Below are 17,049 nucleotides of genomic sequence, written 5' to 3'. Positions count from 1 at the left end.
TTTTTCCCCTTCGAGCGTTCGAGTGTCGCTTTATACACGATCGCAATTATACGAATTGATGTGTTTTGGTTTGGTTACAGGTATACCGGTACCGTTTGAGATCACTCCGTTATTAGGAGGACTGATCGGTGTAGTGACCGCGTTACTTTTCGTTACCGTAGCTACTCTCGTAGCTATGAAGATAAGAAACGAAAGGAGGGCTCAGAGACCGAGCGATCTACCGTTAAAGAAGAGTGCCGTTCCTAGTTCCGAGGATTTGTACGATACCGACGACAGAAATCCGGACGTTGTCCCCATAAACAAAGGTATAAGTTGATTAAAAAAATTGTCACTAAGAATCGATAAAAATAAATAATATATCCAATTACGGATTAATTTTTCGTTTCGAGATGGAATCAATGGAATAGATGATTAGAGATTTGAGATCAAGAGAGATTTATTATCTAGACATATAAATATGAATAACACGCTTAAATCATAATGATAATAACAATGATTCGTATTTAAAAGGTGGTGTTAAATTTAAAGGTTCAGATTATCAATTGACGGGATCGATATCCGGTACTCCGTTGGCTACGCAGAGCACGCCAGATAGACTTCCATCGACTTCGCTCTCTATACAACAAGTGACTCATCTGCAAGGATTGTCACCGTATTCGCAAGAGTATAACAATTATCCAACATTGTCGGTAAGTTTCGATTTAGAAAAGATTTAAAAAGTATTTAAATAACCCGAGAACTAACTCTTTTTTTTTTTTTTTTTTTTTTTTTTTTTTTCTTTCAGTTATCGAACGAGGTAACGTACGCCGAACTGTGCCTGTCACGGCCAACGGCATTGTCGACTTTGGCAACCGACACCAAGTTGACGGGTATCGTAAGCGGAATCGGGAGTTTAAGCACCCTGGAGAGTTACGGAAAACCGTGCACCAGAGAAACGACGATTTACGCTTGTATAGATCACAATACGAGGTCGTTAAAAGGCGATCCCTCGCCGCCTCCTTTGCCGTTCACATTGGCGCCACTATCGACGAGAAGTACGTTCCAAGACTGTAACGTATCGACCATGAGTGGCAAACATCCGACCAGAGAGGTTGTCACCGTGCGTACACCCTTGATATCGACCCAAGAGAGTTGCGTATAGGGATGCGATTCCGACGCGCTAAATATCAACGAGTACTACGTTTGATCGTGTGATCAATCTGCGCGTCTAGTTACGAAATTTATGGTTATTTCTTTAACCATTTGTCCTACCATGATGAAAATCTACTACGCACACGCACACACGTACACACATATACAGAGAAAGATACATACATACATACATACATACATGCATACTCGTGTATATATGCTATTTAATACCTATAGGATAAGCGTGTAAAGTAGTTAATAAAATCAATGTCAAGTGGACTGATCAATCGTTAATTGTCGAATATTAATTGTGAAACAAAGTAGAGAATAAATACGAAGGAACAATGAATCGTCTTAATCGTATTTAATGATAAGAGCGTGATATTATTGTTAATCCACAAATTGTTCAAGGATATTGATCGGTTACATTGAAATTTGTTCAATAAGACTGATTTGAAATTTGCGAGCGCTCCACTTATTCCACTAAAGAACTAAAAAACTGTTTTTTGCTGCTATTAAAAATGCGAGAAAAAGAAAAAAAGGAAAAGGAAGGAAAAGTGTCAAATAAGTTGCGGCCGCATGATTTCAGGATATGTATTTAATAAACGAATGACGATCGTTTCGTACGTACGTAAAATCTTTTTTCACGGTATTGTAATTTTTACAAGCGCAAAAATTGCGCTTAGGAACGTGTTGTAATTTAGAAATTATTTTTCAACTTAATTGTGCGTGATATATTTTGAACTACGGAACGCGTAGATAATCCAACATCACAATCTTTTTTTCGATATCCCACAAACACAAACACGCGCAACACCATTGATTATATAATATTCGTTTCGCTTCGAATGATTTTACTCGATAAAATTTCTTGTATGAAACTTTCCGTTACTCTTAAAGGAGACTGTGATGTTGAGATAAACGACCAGAGGATTAGGACCAGTTTAATTTTTCTCTCTTATATATTTGTTAATTAATAAATCGATTAGAACTAGTCTATCGGTAATCGAAGATGAGTAAAGTTTCTTCTTTATTTCTTATAGAAAAATATAGGAATTCCAGGTTGTTCGGTCTAACAAATGTGTAAATATTTTATACCTAATAAAACTTTCTTCCCCATTTTTTGATAACTTGATGATTTCGTAAATGTCTATCCCTTCCATGATACAAGTATAATCGTATCCACAGTTTTTTAATAATTTTTCTTGCATTTTAATCAATTTAATTATAAATTGTAGAATCGTAGAATCAAATTCTATCTTTCTCGTCTTTCCATTTAAAATTGTAAAACTTTTTCTTCTTGAAAAACTTATTTTCGGATTTTTCTACTTTATTGATATTAAAATTTTATTTCTACATTCTGATTTTATCCGTTCTCCCTGTATGCAAAAAACACAGTACAGAATAAAATATCAGGATTGTGTCGATACAGATAATGCAGGTAACTGTGTAGTACTCGATACAAAAATTATTATTCATATCGTTATCCTATTGTTATTTTTTCCCTTCGAAAATACATTACATTAATCTCATAAATGAATATTGTGTATGGAAACAAGTATTATGGGAATGTTTTTATTTGATGCAATATACTTAAGTTTACATAACACAATTATCGATTAAATTCATTTTATAAAACTTAAAGTATTAAATATCAAATTGCAAATATGTTTGTATATTTGAGTAATTTATTTCGAGCTCGCGTGGAAAAACGAGGTGCCGTTATAAAGATAAATTACACGTACCTTGGAGAAGTAGTATCTCTATTTCGAATGTAGAAACTTAAAACAGGAAAAAAAAAATTTATTTACAAATAATATTATTAAAATATATTAAAATCCACGATATATATATATATATATATATAAGTTATACAATGGAAGTTTCGCATCTTCGTCAATAACTCGTTGTTTTCAATAAAACATCCATATGCAAAGTATTTACTATTCTTTGGTGTATTCCTACATTTCACTTACAATCCATACAAAGTGATTCTTAATAGTTACGATCGTTTCGGTGCATAATTATTAAAATCACGTGCATATTTTTTTATAAACACTATACTATAATATATACTTACTTACTCGATAATATCCTTTCTTTCTAATAAATTAAGGACAAAAAGAATGAGATAAAGATACGAGACATATTGTACAATTATTTTATAAAATATTGCAAACGATATCTGGACGGAAATTAACTTCTAATCTACGTTACGTAACAAATATATCAATTAATCGTTTTTACTTAAGCTAAAAAAATTCATTCGTATTTTTCATTTATAAATCATAGCCGTTACGGTACGCAACGTCGCGAGTATAATTTCTTTTTGGAAAAAAAAAATTCAATTTGTCAACGATTAATTCACATATTAGGCTTCTATGACGACACACATACATATGTAAATATATATAATCTTGCACAATTACGATCTCATCTCAGAAAAGTATTACAAATTGCAAACAATTTTCCGACATCTTTTTTTTCTTTTTTTTTTTTTTTTTCATATCATTTATTGGAATCTATTNTTTTTTTTTTTCCTTTTCATATCATTTATTGGAATCTATTCGTCGTTACATAATTTCTCACTGTATTATGTTTAACAATTATTTGTCTTTCTTTTGATTATTTCACGTTTATAACATTACTTATTTCATCGATTCACAAAACATTGATAAATAAATTGTAAATTGTCGGAGAGTGACATCGTATTTTATTGAATCGTATTTTATTATTGTCTGCAACGTATGACAATTTTCCGGAATAATATCAAGAATTAAAGTAATAATAACTTTTTTTGCGGATAATACTTATAAGGCACTTTGTATTTTATTACTTTAAAGCAGGAATACGAAATATACTCTGCACGAATTAATCGAGTTGGCAAATGTACGATATCATAAATATTTATTTTTTTTTTTTTTTATTTCGAAGGCACACTGCAAATTACTGTGTCACAAATATTATAATTGCTTTTCAGTACACAGTATTATTAACTTATCGATTTATTAAAATTTTTGTTTATATATATATATATATATATATATATATATATATATATGTATACATATATAATATGTTCAGTCAAGTAATAAGCAAAAATCATGTCTCCGTATTAACAAATATTTCAACAGTAATAATTATTGCTGAATAAGTAAATATCATTTTTTTTAAATTAACTTAAAATAATTGAAATATTTTATATACATTTCGATTAAAATCTTCTTTCAATTTTTCTGCTCTCCTCTGAAATATTATATTATTATCGATCAACGTGCAAATGGTTAATTTAAATGAATTGGAGAAAATAATAGATTTCTTCATTTTTTCATATACTATTTTTTAAAAAAATTGAAATTGATTAATGCAATGTCTAGGTATCAAATTAAAACGAAACTGAACTTTTATGACTAAAATTTGATTATTTATCCAGAAAAAGGGCATTACCAGTTATCCTGTGTATTTAATGATTTAAATATACAATTTCGATTCGTGTACACGATTTATATTCCTATAACTCGTAAAGTAACGAATAAAGTATTTCTAAAATAGATAGAAATTTTTTAGGCTAAATAAGGATAAATAAATTTGACAATCGTTACAAAGATGAAAAGCCAAACAAAATTCAAAAAAAAAAAAAAAATCTAACTCATTTTGCACAAAGTTAGAAAAATTATTAAGCAAGAAAATTCGAAATCCAATTGATTATTCTCTATAATTCCAACGATCGATTAAAAAATAAACACGGAAAAATAAACACATTGGCCGAAAGATCGCGCAGCATTGTTCGATTAAAATAACGAATTATTCCATTGCCTGTGTGCCCTGGTTTGCTGTATCATTTTCCCAACGTTATGCTATGCACAGTAGCGAAGTTTTATTTCGGTCAGCCATCGATATGTTTCACAACGATATTTACTCTAAACTTTTCCAGATGATGTATTAAAAATTATTTCTATTGGATTACAAATATTGTAAATCATTGAATACACAGATTTTTGTAAAGTTGGCTCCAGTTTTTTATATATTATATATATATATATTTAAATTCGTTTCACATCGAGGAAAAGCTTTGGAAATTTACGTGAGTCGGTCAATAAGTAAATTATTCCCCTTTCCTGTCTCCTTCTAATATAATAGAAAAAAAATGTATCACTAAGAAAAAAATTTACATTCGAATTATTAATTCTCAAGGAATCTTTAAACAATTTTGCGTCCCGATATTATTTTAATCTTGCATTCCGAGGGATAAAATGATAAGAATAATTTGTTTTCCTCTCGTAGAATCTCGTATCGAATCTTGGATCGATTTGGATGCAATTGAAATATTTCCTCTATATCGACAACGAACATTGCAACATCTATGTTGTAGCTATTTAAGAAAAATTTTTCTGTTGTTATCTTCAGAGCGCGTTAAGTTAGAGAGGAAGAAATAACTTACTTATCGGCCGAGCTGCGTACAATTTGTTCCGGGTGAATGAGAAGTCGAGGAAGTTAAACGTAAGTAAATGTGTTTGAATTTGCATAAATAGGAGAGGTTCAGAAAACCTTCTTACAGGGTGTCGAGAAGGGAATCTAAGAGATCCAATTGATTCTCGTCCCAACCGGCGGTAGCGATTAACAAACCGGTTAGATCATCCTCGCTTAAACTGACTTGCGTAGAGTCAGGAATTTCTGAGAGACAATCCGGAATCGGAGGAGATACGCTACTGGGCGGAGTCTCGTACAAGGTAGAGGGACAATTGATCGATGGAGCACTATTACTTTGTGCATCGTTCGTTACCGTTGTTTTTCCAGATGTTAATTTCTTCGATCCGCGAATTCGTTGGGACATGGTTGCCCGCCGTTTCGATTTTCTACCTTCTTCCATTCTCTCCAAATCTAATTTCCAGAAACCGCCTTTGCCTGGCTCATCTTTCGAACGTGGTAATTTGACGAAACATTTATTCAACGATAGGTTGTGTCGAATTGAATTCTGTTCGAAATAAAAGAAAGAGTTAAAAAAAAAGTTAATCGATGTAAAAAAAAAAAGAAAAAAAGAAAAAATTACGAAGATTTCGTTCGTAAAATATTTTAAAAATATTGTAGTGGCTCGTTACAAATAATAATAGGTAATGGAAAATGTTTATACACACCTGCCAAGCAGGATCGGCATATTTGTAAAATAAGAAATTTTCTCGAATCCATGCGTATATGTTTGAAAGAGACACTTTGTTATTATTCGCACGCATCGCCAGGCAAATGATGGTGGCGTATGAAAATGGCGGTTTTGCGTCAGGATCAGTTCGATATTTGTCGGCATTTGCAGCTAGATCTAAACAAAAAGCAACGAAACGTTCATTTACATGGGATATTTTTACACATGTACGATCTAAGGATGGATATATATATATAAATGAATAAAAAAAATTATTTTTCTTTTTTATATATGTACATATATATATTTTTAATAACGAAGAAAAAGATAAATTACTGAATAATAATCGAAAGAATATTAAATTGATATGAATGAATAGATTTGATATATTTTGTTTTTAATCGTGATATGATCATGATATTCAATAAAGAAGTAAGAAACGACGATTTGAAATTTATTAATTATAACATTAAAAAATATATATGATTGAATTAACTATCGAATTTGAATTCGAAAGAAACAAGATTTTATGCGCATTAACTTAATATCATTTAACATTATTAGATGAATATTTAGTCGCTATTATTCTAAATATTTAACATTCACGCGTTTAATATTTTTTTTAATGATCGAAGAATCGAAAGTCGAAAGAAAATGAAAAAAATGATTCGAACGAAATGATTTACCTAATTCGGCCTTAATCAAGGGTGAAAGCTTTTTCCTTGGTTGTCGCGTCACTGGTGGTGGAGATGGAGAACAAGGAGGCGTTGGCAAACTAGAAGCACTCGTAATGTCGAGCGATTGTAACCACGAAAGACTGGTCAATTCCGCTTCGACATCGCAATCGTCGTTATGCATATTTTCCTTCATACTCGGTGAGTCACGATTCATTCGTTTCTCAACATCGATCGATTCTCCCTTCATTTTCACCATTTTTCATCGCATAAGTATCGAACGAACAATGCTACGTATCTAGATAAAAACAACGAAAATTATTACGTTATCTTCAACAAATTATTATACTTGAATTATCTTATTACGTATAGAAAAAGGTGTTCAAACGTTTATTCATATTAAAATGCATTCCTATATTCTAAATCGTAATCGCATGCATATATTTACCTATACGATAATAGACATCAATGAAATGGATTATCTATATTGTTATATAGATTTTCCAAAAATTAATTGCAGTTTTGAATGATCTAATATTTAGAGTTTTGTTATAAATTTTTTTAATTTCTAATTGTTTTATGATATTAGATATTTATTATTCGCTCGAATATCAAAAGTACTATACATGATATATGATATATACGTTGTTTTGTAATTAAAAATTCAATTAATTACAATTGTAAATATTAAAAGTATATCGAATAAATATTTATGTAAAAATTTCATTATTCTTAATCCAGTGATAAATCTAACAGATACATTTGCAAGAAAATGGAATATTCGTAATTAAATTATTATTAACAATTAATGATAGGATATTGCGTTCCAAATAACTTTTGGAAATAGAATTAATCATTTTTTATAATATCGTTCGAATAAGAATCATAAATATCGACATTTTTTTCATTAGAATAGAACGAAGCGGAAATTTTGTCTTCTTTTTTTTTCTTTTTTTAAGGAATTCTATCGATAGAGGCAATTTGGTGCATTGAAATTCTACCGTCTCCTAATATCGTGACTGAGAACAATTACGGTAAATTGTGAAATTTAAACGAAATCGAGAGACAGAGAAAGGGGGGCGGAGGAAAATAATTTGGTTGAAAAATTGAACGAATCACAACACACACCTCAAAACATCTTTAATATCGGCACGTCCGAAGGTAAAAGATAAAAGATCGGTTCACTTTCGGTTGAACATTTACGCCGGTTAATAAAAATACTTGAAAATGCGAACACGATTACGACTCGTTACATCACGTATGCACATTTTCATCGGTGTATAATAAAAAACATGTAAACCGCATGATCGTTGGAATGAAACTAGTACCAAGGGGTAACGAAAGCTCTGATAATCCCCCCACTTTGAATCTACCTGGTTGCCGTAAACCATTGGCCGTGGTTTGTGTGCGTGACAGGTGTTGGACTCCCTCTTGCAGGTGGACCGTATGTACACGCTGTTCGAACCTGCGTGCAAACCTTTTCTTTTTTTTTTTTTTTTTCTTTTTTTTTTTTTTTTTCCTTCTCTTCTTTTCGTTTCACTAACGGTGAACAGAACAGAAATTCGCCCTCGATTACCTTCCAATTTTGTTTTGTTTCTTTTTTGACTGACACGTTCAATTTTTCACATACATACATGTACAAAGAAGATAGATAGAAAATCATTTTTCGTAATATGTATAATATAATATATGGTTCTTCTTTCTTTTTTTTTTTTTTCCAACACGTTTCTTTAAATTCAACGAACTTTATTCAACACGTTTTTATACACCTCGTTGGTAGAAATTTATTGTACAATTTTAAAAATAGATTTTTACCTCCTTCGGAAAAGAAGAATTTTACTCTGCGCATATGTGAGTGTGAGAAAGGAAAATTAAAATCAGAATTTTCGGAATTAAATGAATTTCGGAGTTAACGAATCAATTAAGATAATGAATATTTTCGTGAAATATTGTATATTGTAGATATATTTTGTACTATTGGATCCAATTTTGTACTATTGGATAAATTTTGAGACAATTTTTATGCATGAAAAAAATCGAAAGAGATAATGTGTAATATTACGAAATATGTAAAAATATATATCATGTTACTAAATTTTTCATTGGTCGAGTATTTAATCGAAAATGTAACATTCGTAGCAAATAATAAAGGATCGTCTAAAAATTGTGTAAAGTTAAATTGAAACATGGGAATCTAGAATGGAATAATTATTTTTTTTCTTTTTTTCTTCTTTCTATTATTAGGAACGAATTCTAAAGAATTCTAAGAAAAGTCAAATTTGTAGTTAATTCATATCGTCGCGTTATTTTTCGTAAAATATTTATCAGAAAAAATAATTTTTTTATCTAAATTTCGAGAGATTCGAGTAAGAAAAATAGGATAAAATTAATTTCGAATAATCTCAAAACAATTGATATATTTATTTCATTTGAATCGCATTCAAAAGAATGATTATGATTCATTGAAAGAAAAATATTAATATCCCGAAGTTTGTATTGAAAAAAGAAATAAAAATCAGGTGTTCATACGGTTTATTGTCAATAGGGGTGGTCGCATAGCCTGAACATTCTGGTACAGGTACTTTCATTGATCGAATCAGAAAGGCAGTGACCGTCACTTGCGATATCCCAGCGTAAAAGAGAGGGGAAAGAACCGCGGCTATTCGACGACGTTCAGAATGGCGTGTAAAATTTCTCAAGCTTGCTTATTATTGGTCGATGTCTGTTAGGATCGTTAGAACGAAAATTTCATCGTAAATTTGCACGAGATCTTGAAACCATTTTACCCCAGGATAGGATCATCGTGTGGGCGTTATCCAATGGTTGACCAACCCTCTAATCGCGATATCGAGAAAAAAATTTAAAATAAGTATTCATTAAGAAGGATAATCACTTTCACAATGTTGAATCAAACGGACTTTGCATTTAATTGTAATTTATTTTTTAATAATTTTTTTTGAAAAAATTTAAAATATTCATGCGATGTACGATGAATGAATTTTAAATATTATATATTGCGTTATTCGCAAATTTGTTACTATTATCGGCATGTTTTATATATCATAAATTATTAAATTGAAAAATAAATGCAATGAACGTTGTAGTAGGTCATTTTGTGCTCAAAACGAGTGCTGAAAAGAATATTTTTTAACTCTCTCTCTCTCTTTCTCTCTTTCTCTCCCTAAATTAGTAATACATCTCAAAGTAATTTTTATAAAGATTATACATAGAATAATTACAATTTTTCCGATATTATCGAGAAATAGAATTCGAAATGAGATTTCTACATCCCATTTTGAAAATTGGATACAGCTTATATTTTGCTCTACGTTATTACAATATTGCGCGCGCGCGCGTGTGCGTGCATTCATTGCCAAAAGAAAAATCCATCTCGATTTTTTATTTTCTCGAAATTGTACGTAACTATAACTTTTTGAGCGAGGATATAAATTGAATTTTATCCATTTTAGATGAACGAATATAAAGAATGGAAAGTACAAGTTCGATAGATTGTTCGAGCAAAATTCCATATCGTCGTCTACGTAGTTGAAGTGGAAATATCTACATACACGATCAATAATCTCCTGGGAACATCCGTTCCCCTGCTGGCCTATCCAGCTGGTCACCCCTGCAATAATGGTAACACCAGCAGCACCAACAGTACCAGCACCAACAACAGTAGTAGCACCTGCTACCCTCCCTGTGCTGTGTGTCAGGTTGTGACTCACCATCACTTTCCGTTTTACCGCTATCTATTGTCATTACCAATTGTTGCTAAAATTTTTCTTTTAGAATTATCCGTATATTTTACAATTTTCTAATCGATACTTTTTCATTATCGTTATTTTCCTTTTCATTTTCATATTTTCTATGCAAAATAGAATGTAGAATATGTTTATGATATCATAAAATTATATCTTATAAATATATATATATATGTATAAAAAATTATAAGCAGAAACAATTAATATTAACATATAAGACGTAAAATGGAAATTTTATATGTATAAGATTCAAATTAATTTTTTAATTTAAAAATGTGATGTAAGGCTGTGATTAATATATTCAAAATGTTTATATCATTTCTATCGGAATTAAAAAATTGCTTAGATTTTGATAAGAAATATATTTCAATGTATAAATAAATTAATTAAAAATAAAATAATAATAAATTAGACGAAACGTTAAAAATTTCCGAAAACTATCCATTATAAATATTAACTTGAAATAACTTAAATGAAAAACAATGTTTCTTTCAAAAGTGTAGATCGACTTAAGATCGATAGATTTTAACATATTCCCTTAGGAAATGTTTATAGGTCACAACATAAGAGATGATGTGGACGTATTTCAATGGTTAATTTAAAAGAATAGATATTACTTTGCAAAGTTTCAAATATAGACGCGAATGTGACTAGGTATAGATTTCAGGAGAATGATGGTGCTTTAATAAAATATTCAAGAGAATTGATTTCAACTACCACAGTAACAATCGCAAAGAAGAAGAATAATGCTTATCTTAATAATATAAATTTAGCAAAGCTTTTAATTATATATATATCAAGTATCAATTATTTTTTATAATTTTTGACAATTTTTAAATAAGGAATCTTTAGTAAAACATATATTTTTACATAAAGAGAAGATAAAGAGCGTTATCAGAGAATTATTATATATATCATTAACATTATATTTTATTACACATGTGTATTTATACGTACTATTTATACATACTATATGCAACTTCTTATAAAATTGAAAATTTTAGATATTTGGATAATCAATTTCCAATCTAAAATATTATGAAACAAAATGAAATATAATTATAATAATATTATTTTACATTTTTATCATACATTTTTACATAATTTTTTTATTTATTTTCTCGAATCGAATATATTTTTCTTTTCAAATGTAATTACGATCACTCATAATTTATGGTTAATTTAATATTTATCTAAGATAATTATTCCACATTAATTCGTTAGAAAGAAAGTTTCGATTATTGATTTAATTTGATTATAAATTCAAAAATATAACAAAAAAATATAAAATAACGTTAAATTAGTATTAATTGAAGTTAATTGATTATTAATATTATATATTTATTGATAAATTTTAAATTTAAAGAAAAATTTATATATTTTTGATTTTTATTCATTAATTTTAATTAATTCTCAATGATATCGATTTAATTCGAAATAAGATTGCAATTTAACTTAATAATAATTAAATTGAAACGAAATTTTGATATAATATTTGATATTTGATATTTGATATTTAATATTTGATAAAATTTGATATAAAAGTAAAAAATGAAATAAATATTTCATTACAGAATTATTGTAAGCATATATATTGCAAGTATTGTATTTTACAAATATATGATTATATTTGTATAAATGTTGTGAAATAGGTGAACTGAAATAAGAATTTTATATTAAAGATTAATATATTAAATTACAATTTAAATGATGAAAATGTTCAATTGATATCCCGTGTCTCGTTTATTATCATGCACATAAATATAGACAAAAAAAGGAAATAGTAGAAAAAAAGATAGAGATAGAATAAAAATTCAAGAACCAACGCCATCTTTAGAATGCCGCAAATGAAACTCAATATATAAGATTACATAAGTAAGTATGAAAAAGATACGAAGAATAAGAATTGATTATTATCGCCATCTCTTAAATGCCAAAAACATTTTTTTTTTAAAAATCATGTTTCTAAAAATTTTTCAAAGATTTGAATTCTAATTTGTTATTCTATTTTATTCCGCTTTTGAAGAAATATTTCCGAGATATTGCTCAAAAGATAGCGATGACGGTCTTATCCTATCTTTTTTCCACTATTTATTTTCTTTATATATTAGTGTTTCATTTGTGATATTTTGGAAATAAAACTGATTCTCGAATTTTTATCCTATATCTATCCTCTTTTCACTATTTCTTCTCTTTATTTATTCTTTGTAGAATTTATGTCAAAAAATGATTTTAATATCTAATTAATTTATTTTTTAAAATATATATTTTTTTTTTTTGAAGTATTTTAAAATATGGAAAATTCTATTAAATGTTATATCTATATCTATCAGATTCTATCCATTTCTATTGTTTTATTCAAATATGTGAAAAAAAATGACATTTTTATTTATAAAACTACTATATTTTCCTATTGCAAAATTTGAAATTTTTCAAAATAATATATTTTTCGTTATAAAATTTATAAAAACAAAACAATTTTGAAATATTAATTATTTTATATGCATGCATGATATATACATATATGTATATAATTTACATATATTAAATATATTATTATGTTTGCTATATATTTTATATTATGCTATATAAAATGTTTATATTATTATTAAATTATTATATTACTATTTATTACGATTAATTTTTATTTATTCATGCATACATATTTAATTCAACAGAGGAACTATTTAAAGTCAAAATAATTTCTATTAAATATTTTTAATTTTGTTATTCTTTTTAAAAATCTTTTTCTTTCAATATTATAAAAGAACAGAAAAGTTATTATGCAATCTATTACTTATAATATTTCTTTTATAACATTAAATTAAAGAAAATTTAGCTATTTTTTATAATTTATATATAGCGATTTAATAAAAAGGTATATAACAAGAAAAAAAGAATAAGAAAAATCAGATTCATATTACAACATTATGAAAAGTAAATTTTCTTATTTTACTTGTGAATAATTATACATCAAAGAAATATACTAAACTTTTAACATATATCCTTTTCACTTATTATTCCAACAAGAATAATTATATTCTTTTATTTTCTTTGAATTGAATTCTTATTTTGAATTGATTAAATCAATAATTATTATATTACGAAGTTACAAAAGCTTAAAACAGCGATTATTTTAACTTGTTGCTTTCAATATTATTACATATTGTACAAGTTTCTAATTATTGACAAAATTTTACTGTGTCATTATTACAAATTGTTATCGTCGTTGAAACAATTGTAAAGATAAAGATATGAAACAAATATTTTTTTCGTAATTTTTTTTTAAACATGTTTCATTGAAATCATATTACAATTCCAATGAAAAAGCTGATTTAGAACTTCTCTTCTATATACTATTCAATAATTTCAACTTGTTATTTGAACACTTCTAATTACTATGTATATAAGAATTTTATGACACGATAATATGATTCTACACAAAATGATTTATTATCGACAATGATCGACGGTTGATTAATTTTACTATCTATACTAAATCGAAGTGCAAATAACCTATTCATTTACAATACTCAAATTTAGGATTTGAAAAATTATAGAAATTAAGGTACAAATATGTATTATTTTATATTTTTTACTTAATGCCGATTAGTAGTAAAAGGCGTCAATCCCCTGAGAACCATATTATCGAGAACACCACTTATATAAGCTGAAACATCAACAGTGTCTTCTTCTGCTTTTCTGATAAAAGGATGTTCTAATAATTTATTGTATTTCGGCCGCTGTGTCTCTTCCTTGATTAAACTAAAACAGAAAATAAATAATCGTTTTTTTTTTATTAAAATTTATGATAATTAAGATTATTAAATAATTTACCATGTATTCACAAAATTCACAAAATCCATTGTAAAATGATTCCCATTTTCATTAGGAGATAAACGTGGTGGATCACCTTGAACTACTTGATAAAGTTGCTCAAAAACTGAATTCCACTTTGGATATGGAAAATAACCAGTTGCAATTTCCATTAATGTAATTCCTAATGACCATACATCACTTCTAACATCATAACCTTTTGCACGTTGAGGATCTATCCTTTCTGGCTGAAAAATTATAATAAATTTAAATACTTCTGATTGTAAATCTTGTTAAATATTAATTATGTGCTTTATTATTGTACATACAGCCATATATGGTCTACATCCAGCATCTCGAGTTCGTGCAATTGAATCTACCAATTGTCCTGATATACCAAAATCACAAAGTTTTATATTACCATGTCGATCTAATAGAATATTACTAGGTTTTACATCTCTATGAATTATTCTTAATTTTTCCTTGAGGTAATTCAACGCCTTTACTGTGGCAACAGTAATTTTTCCTAAAATACGTTCTGGTATTCTTTCTTTTAATACCTCATGAATAAATTTATAAAATATATCTAATGAAGTATCCATGAGTTCCATGCAAATCCAACAGTCACCCTAAATAGAGATATAATAATTATTATTAATAATGAAATTATAATAATAATTATAATATATATGAAATTATAATATAATATTAATATCAAATAATTTATTATAAATTTTAATTATTAAATAGACTTTATTATATAGATTAATCATTATGTAGAATTTAATAATTATTATTAAATATTTATTATAGATTTACTTCTTTGAATAAAGCTCCATAAAATTGTACAATGCATGGACATTCATTAGATTTCATTACAACTTCTAAATCCATTAATAATTGTTTTTGCTCCCTTTCATCCACTGTAGAACGAATTCTCTGTAATTAAATATAATATTATGAACTGATTGATAGCTTTGATAATAAAAATATATAAAATTATATACCTTCACAGCCATAACAGTATCACTTATCCTATGAATCATTTTATTTACAGTGCCAAATCCTCCTCGTCCTATTTCTCCTAGATCTTGAAGATCTTCACTTGTAAAATCATATACTACATTTGGTGATAGCTGTAATTTTCCAGTACTTTGCATTGATTGACACATTCGTAATTTATCCCTATAATAATCCATTAAATTACATCAAAATATATCATTAAACAATTATTTGATTATTTCAAAAATATACCTTGCTTTATCGGGTAATTCTTGTGGAACTGCAGTACAAGATCTTACTGGTAGTTTAGGCAAAGATAAAGGCAAATTTGGACGAGAAGATCTATAATTATTAAATAAAATTATAAATATATCAAAAGATACAATTTAAAAATTTATGATTTAAATATAAATATTGTTTGTTATAATATTATTTTACTTATTACATAACTTACATTGGTAAACAGGCTGCAGTTCCAGTTGAATTAGAAAGAGAAGTATTCGTTGAATTATTAAGTGGTATATTACTTCCTTGTGTTTGAAAATTAAGTTTAAATTGTCTTCTTTTTTCTATTATAAAATAAATATAAATATTATTATATCATTACAATATTATGATGCATAGATACAGATACTATACCTGACATTTCATTTTGAACATCATTAATAGATGCAAAATCCAAATGTTGGAAATTAAATTGTCTACTAGAACCTAAATATTAATAATACCATTATATAAATAATTTAACATATATTATATGTATATCCAATAAAATTATTATTTTTTATCAATAACGAAATTAATGTTTAGGTTATGTATATAAAATCTTTCATATATTTATCATTAATTTTATGACATTATAACTTACTTTGAGTAGTTGGTGTTGAAAAATTTCCCCGATTTTCCGTCATTTTTTAATATTCTTGATAGATGACTATCAGAAGAAAAATCTCTTATTAAAGGCACTCCTTTTAGGAGACCTTTCCGCAAGATTTTAACAATCTAGCATATGTATTCCGCAATGAATGCACCATTTGTGCAATTTCGTTCCTTTGCAATCACTATATAAAAAAATCTTACTCTCTCTTTTTGTGAAACGCTTGATTTTAATTGTAATATAACACTGTTTCTATTTAAAAAAATACACTTTGTTATAAGTTTATCACGTTCACTTATTTGACGAAACCGAAACAACAATGATATACGTACCATTCAATATAACACGTGAGTATAAGTGAAAAAGAAATATAATGGTAAGTTTACATTGATCTATACTAGAATTAATAATTTATTTAAAAAAATTCTTGTATTAAAAAAAATTCTTATGTTTGTATAAATTGTTTCTGCTTGCTCACTTATTTTCGTTTTCTATACATGTTTTTAGAAGTCTAGAGACTCTATGAAGGAATTCTCGAACTATTATAGTTCTACGCTTTATCATTGTAGGCGCTAGTATCAACTTTATCAAGAAAATTACTTTCTTACATTAAAATGTAAAGATATATTTCGCATATTTAAATATTTA

The 17,049-nt window shown here is 27.5% G+C and overlaps 3 protein-coding genes across 7 annotated transcripts in view; 1 reads left to right on the top strand and 2 right to left on the bottom strand.

The window, feature by feature from the left end:
* Positions 1-2,233, top strand: part of LOC122714594 (nephrin) — a 97,322-nt gene extending 95,089 nt beyond the window's left edge. For all 4 annotated transcript variants that reach the window (XM_043936071.1, XM_043936069.1, XM_043936070.1 and 1 more), the window contains 3 exons: positions 81-305; positions 529-689; positions 785-2,233. In XM_043936071.1, the coding sequence (XP_043792006.1) occupies positions 81-305; positions 529-689; positions 785-1,141 (743 nt within the window). In that variant the 3' untranslated portion in view covers positions 1,142-2,233. The remainder of the gene's footprint in view (positions 1-80; positions 306-528; positions 690-784) is intronic.
* A 2,305-nt stretch (positions 2,234-4,538) lies between these two features.
* Positions 4,539-8,209, bottom strand: LOC122714595 (forkhead box protein J1-B-like). Its single transcript, XM_043936072.1, has 4 exons — positions 8,071-8,209; positions 6,955-7,240; positions 6,267-6,445; positions 4,539-6,106 (listed from the first exon to the last, which is right to left on the bottom strand). Exons 2-4 carry the CDS (start codon positions 7,199-7,201, stop codon positions 5,684-5,686), a joined length of 849 nt encoding a protein of 282 aa, XP_043792007.1. The 5' UTR covers positions 7,202-7,240; positions 8,071-8,209; the 3' UTR covers positions 4,539-5,683.
* A 5,575-nt stretch (positions 8,210-13,784) lies between these two features.
* LOC122714558 (dual specificity mitogen-activated protein kinase kinase 4) lies at positions 13,785-16,912 on the bottom strand. 2 transcript variants are annotated; one of them, XM_043935992.1, is made up of 10 exons: positions 16,734-16,912; positions 16,393-16,653; positions 16,164-16,235; positions 15,979-16,093; positions 15,777-15,866; positions 15,530-15,707; positions 15,342-15,461; positions 14,852-15,151; positions 14,544-14,770; positions 13,790-14,471 (listed from the first exon to the last, which is right to left on the bottom strand). In XM_043935992.1, the coding sequence occupies exons 2-10, from the start codon at positions 16,433-16,435 to the stop codon at positions 14,306-14,308; spliced, it is 1,311 nt and encodes a 436-aa protein (XP_043791927.1). In that variant the 5' UTR covers positions 16,436-16,653; positions 16,734-16,912; the 3' UTR covers positions 13,790-14,305. The 2 variants fall into 2 exon arrangements, with proteins under 2 accessions (XP_043791928.1, XP_043791927.1); XM_043935993.1 differs by lacking the exon at positions 16,164-16,235 and having other exon boundaries at positions 13,785-14,471.
* Between the last annotated feature and the right edge of the window lie 137 nt (positions 16,913-17,049).

The sequence above is a fragment of the Apis laboriosa genome, unplaced genomic scaffold (assembly GCF_014066325.1).
Source record: "Apis laboriosa isolate Shangri-la unplaced genomic scaffold, ASM1406632v1 scaffold33_cov142, whole genome shotgun sequence".
NCBI lineage: Eukaryota > Metazoa > Arthropoda > Insecta > Hymenoptera > Apidae > Apis > Apis laboriosa.
This window is presented reverse-complemented; position numbering and strand designations above follow the sequence as displayed.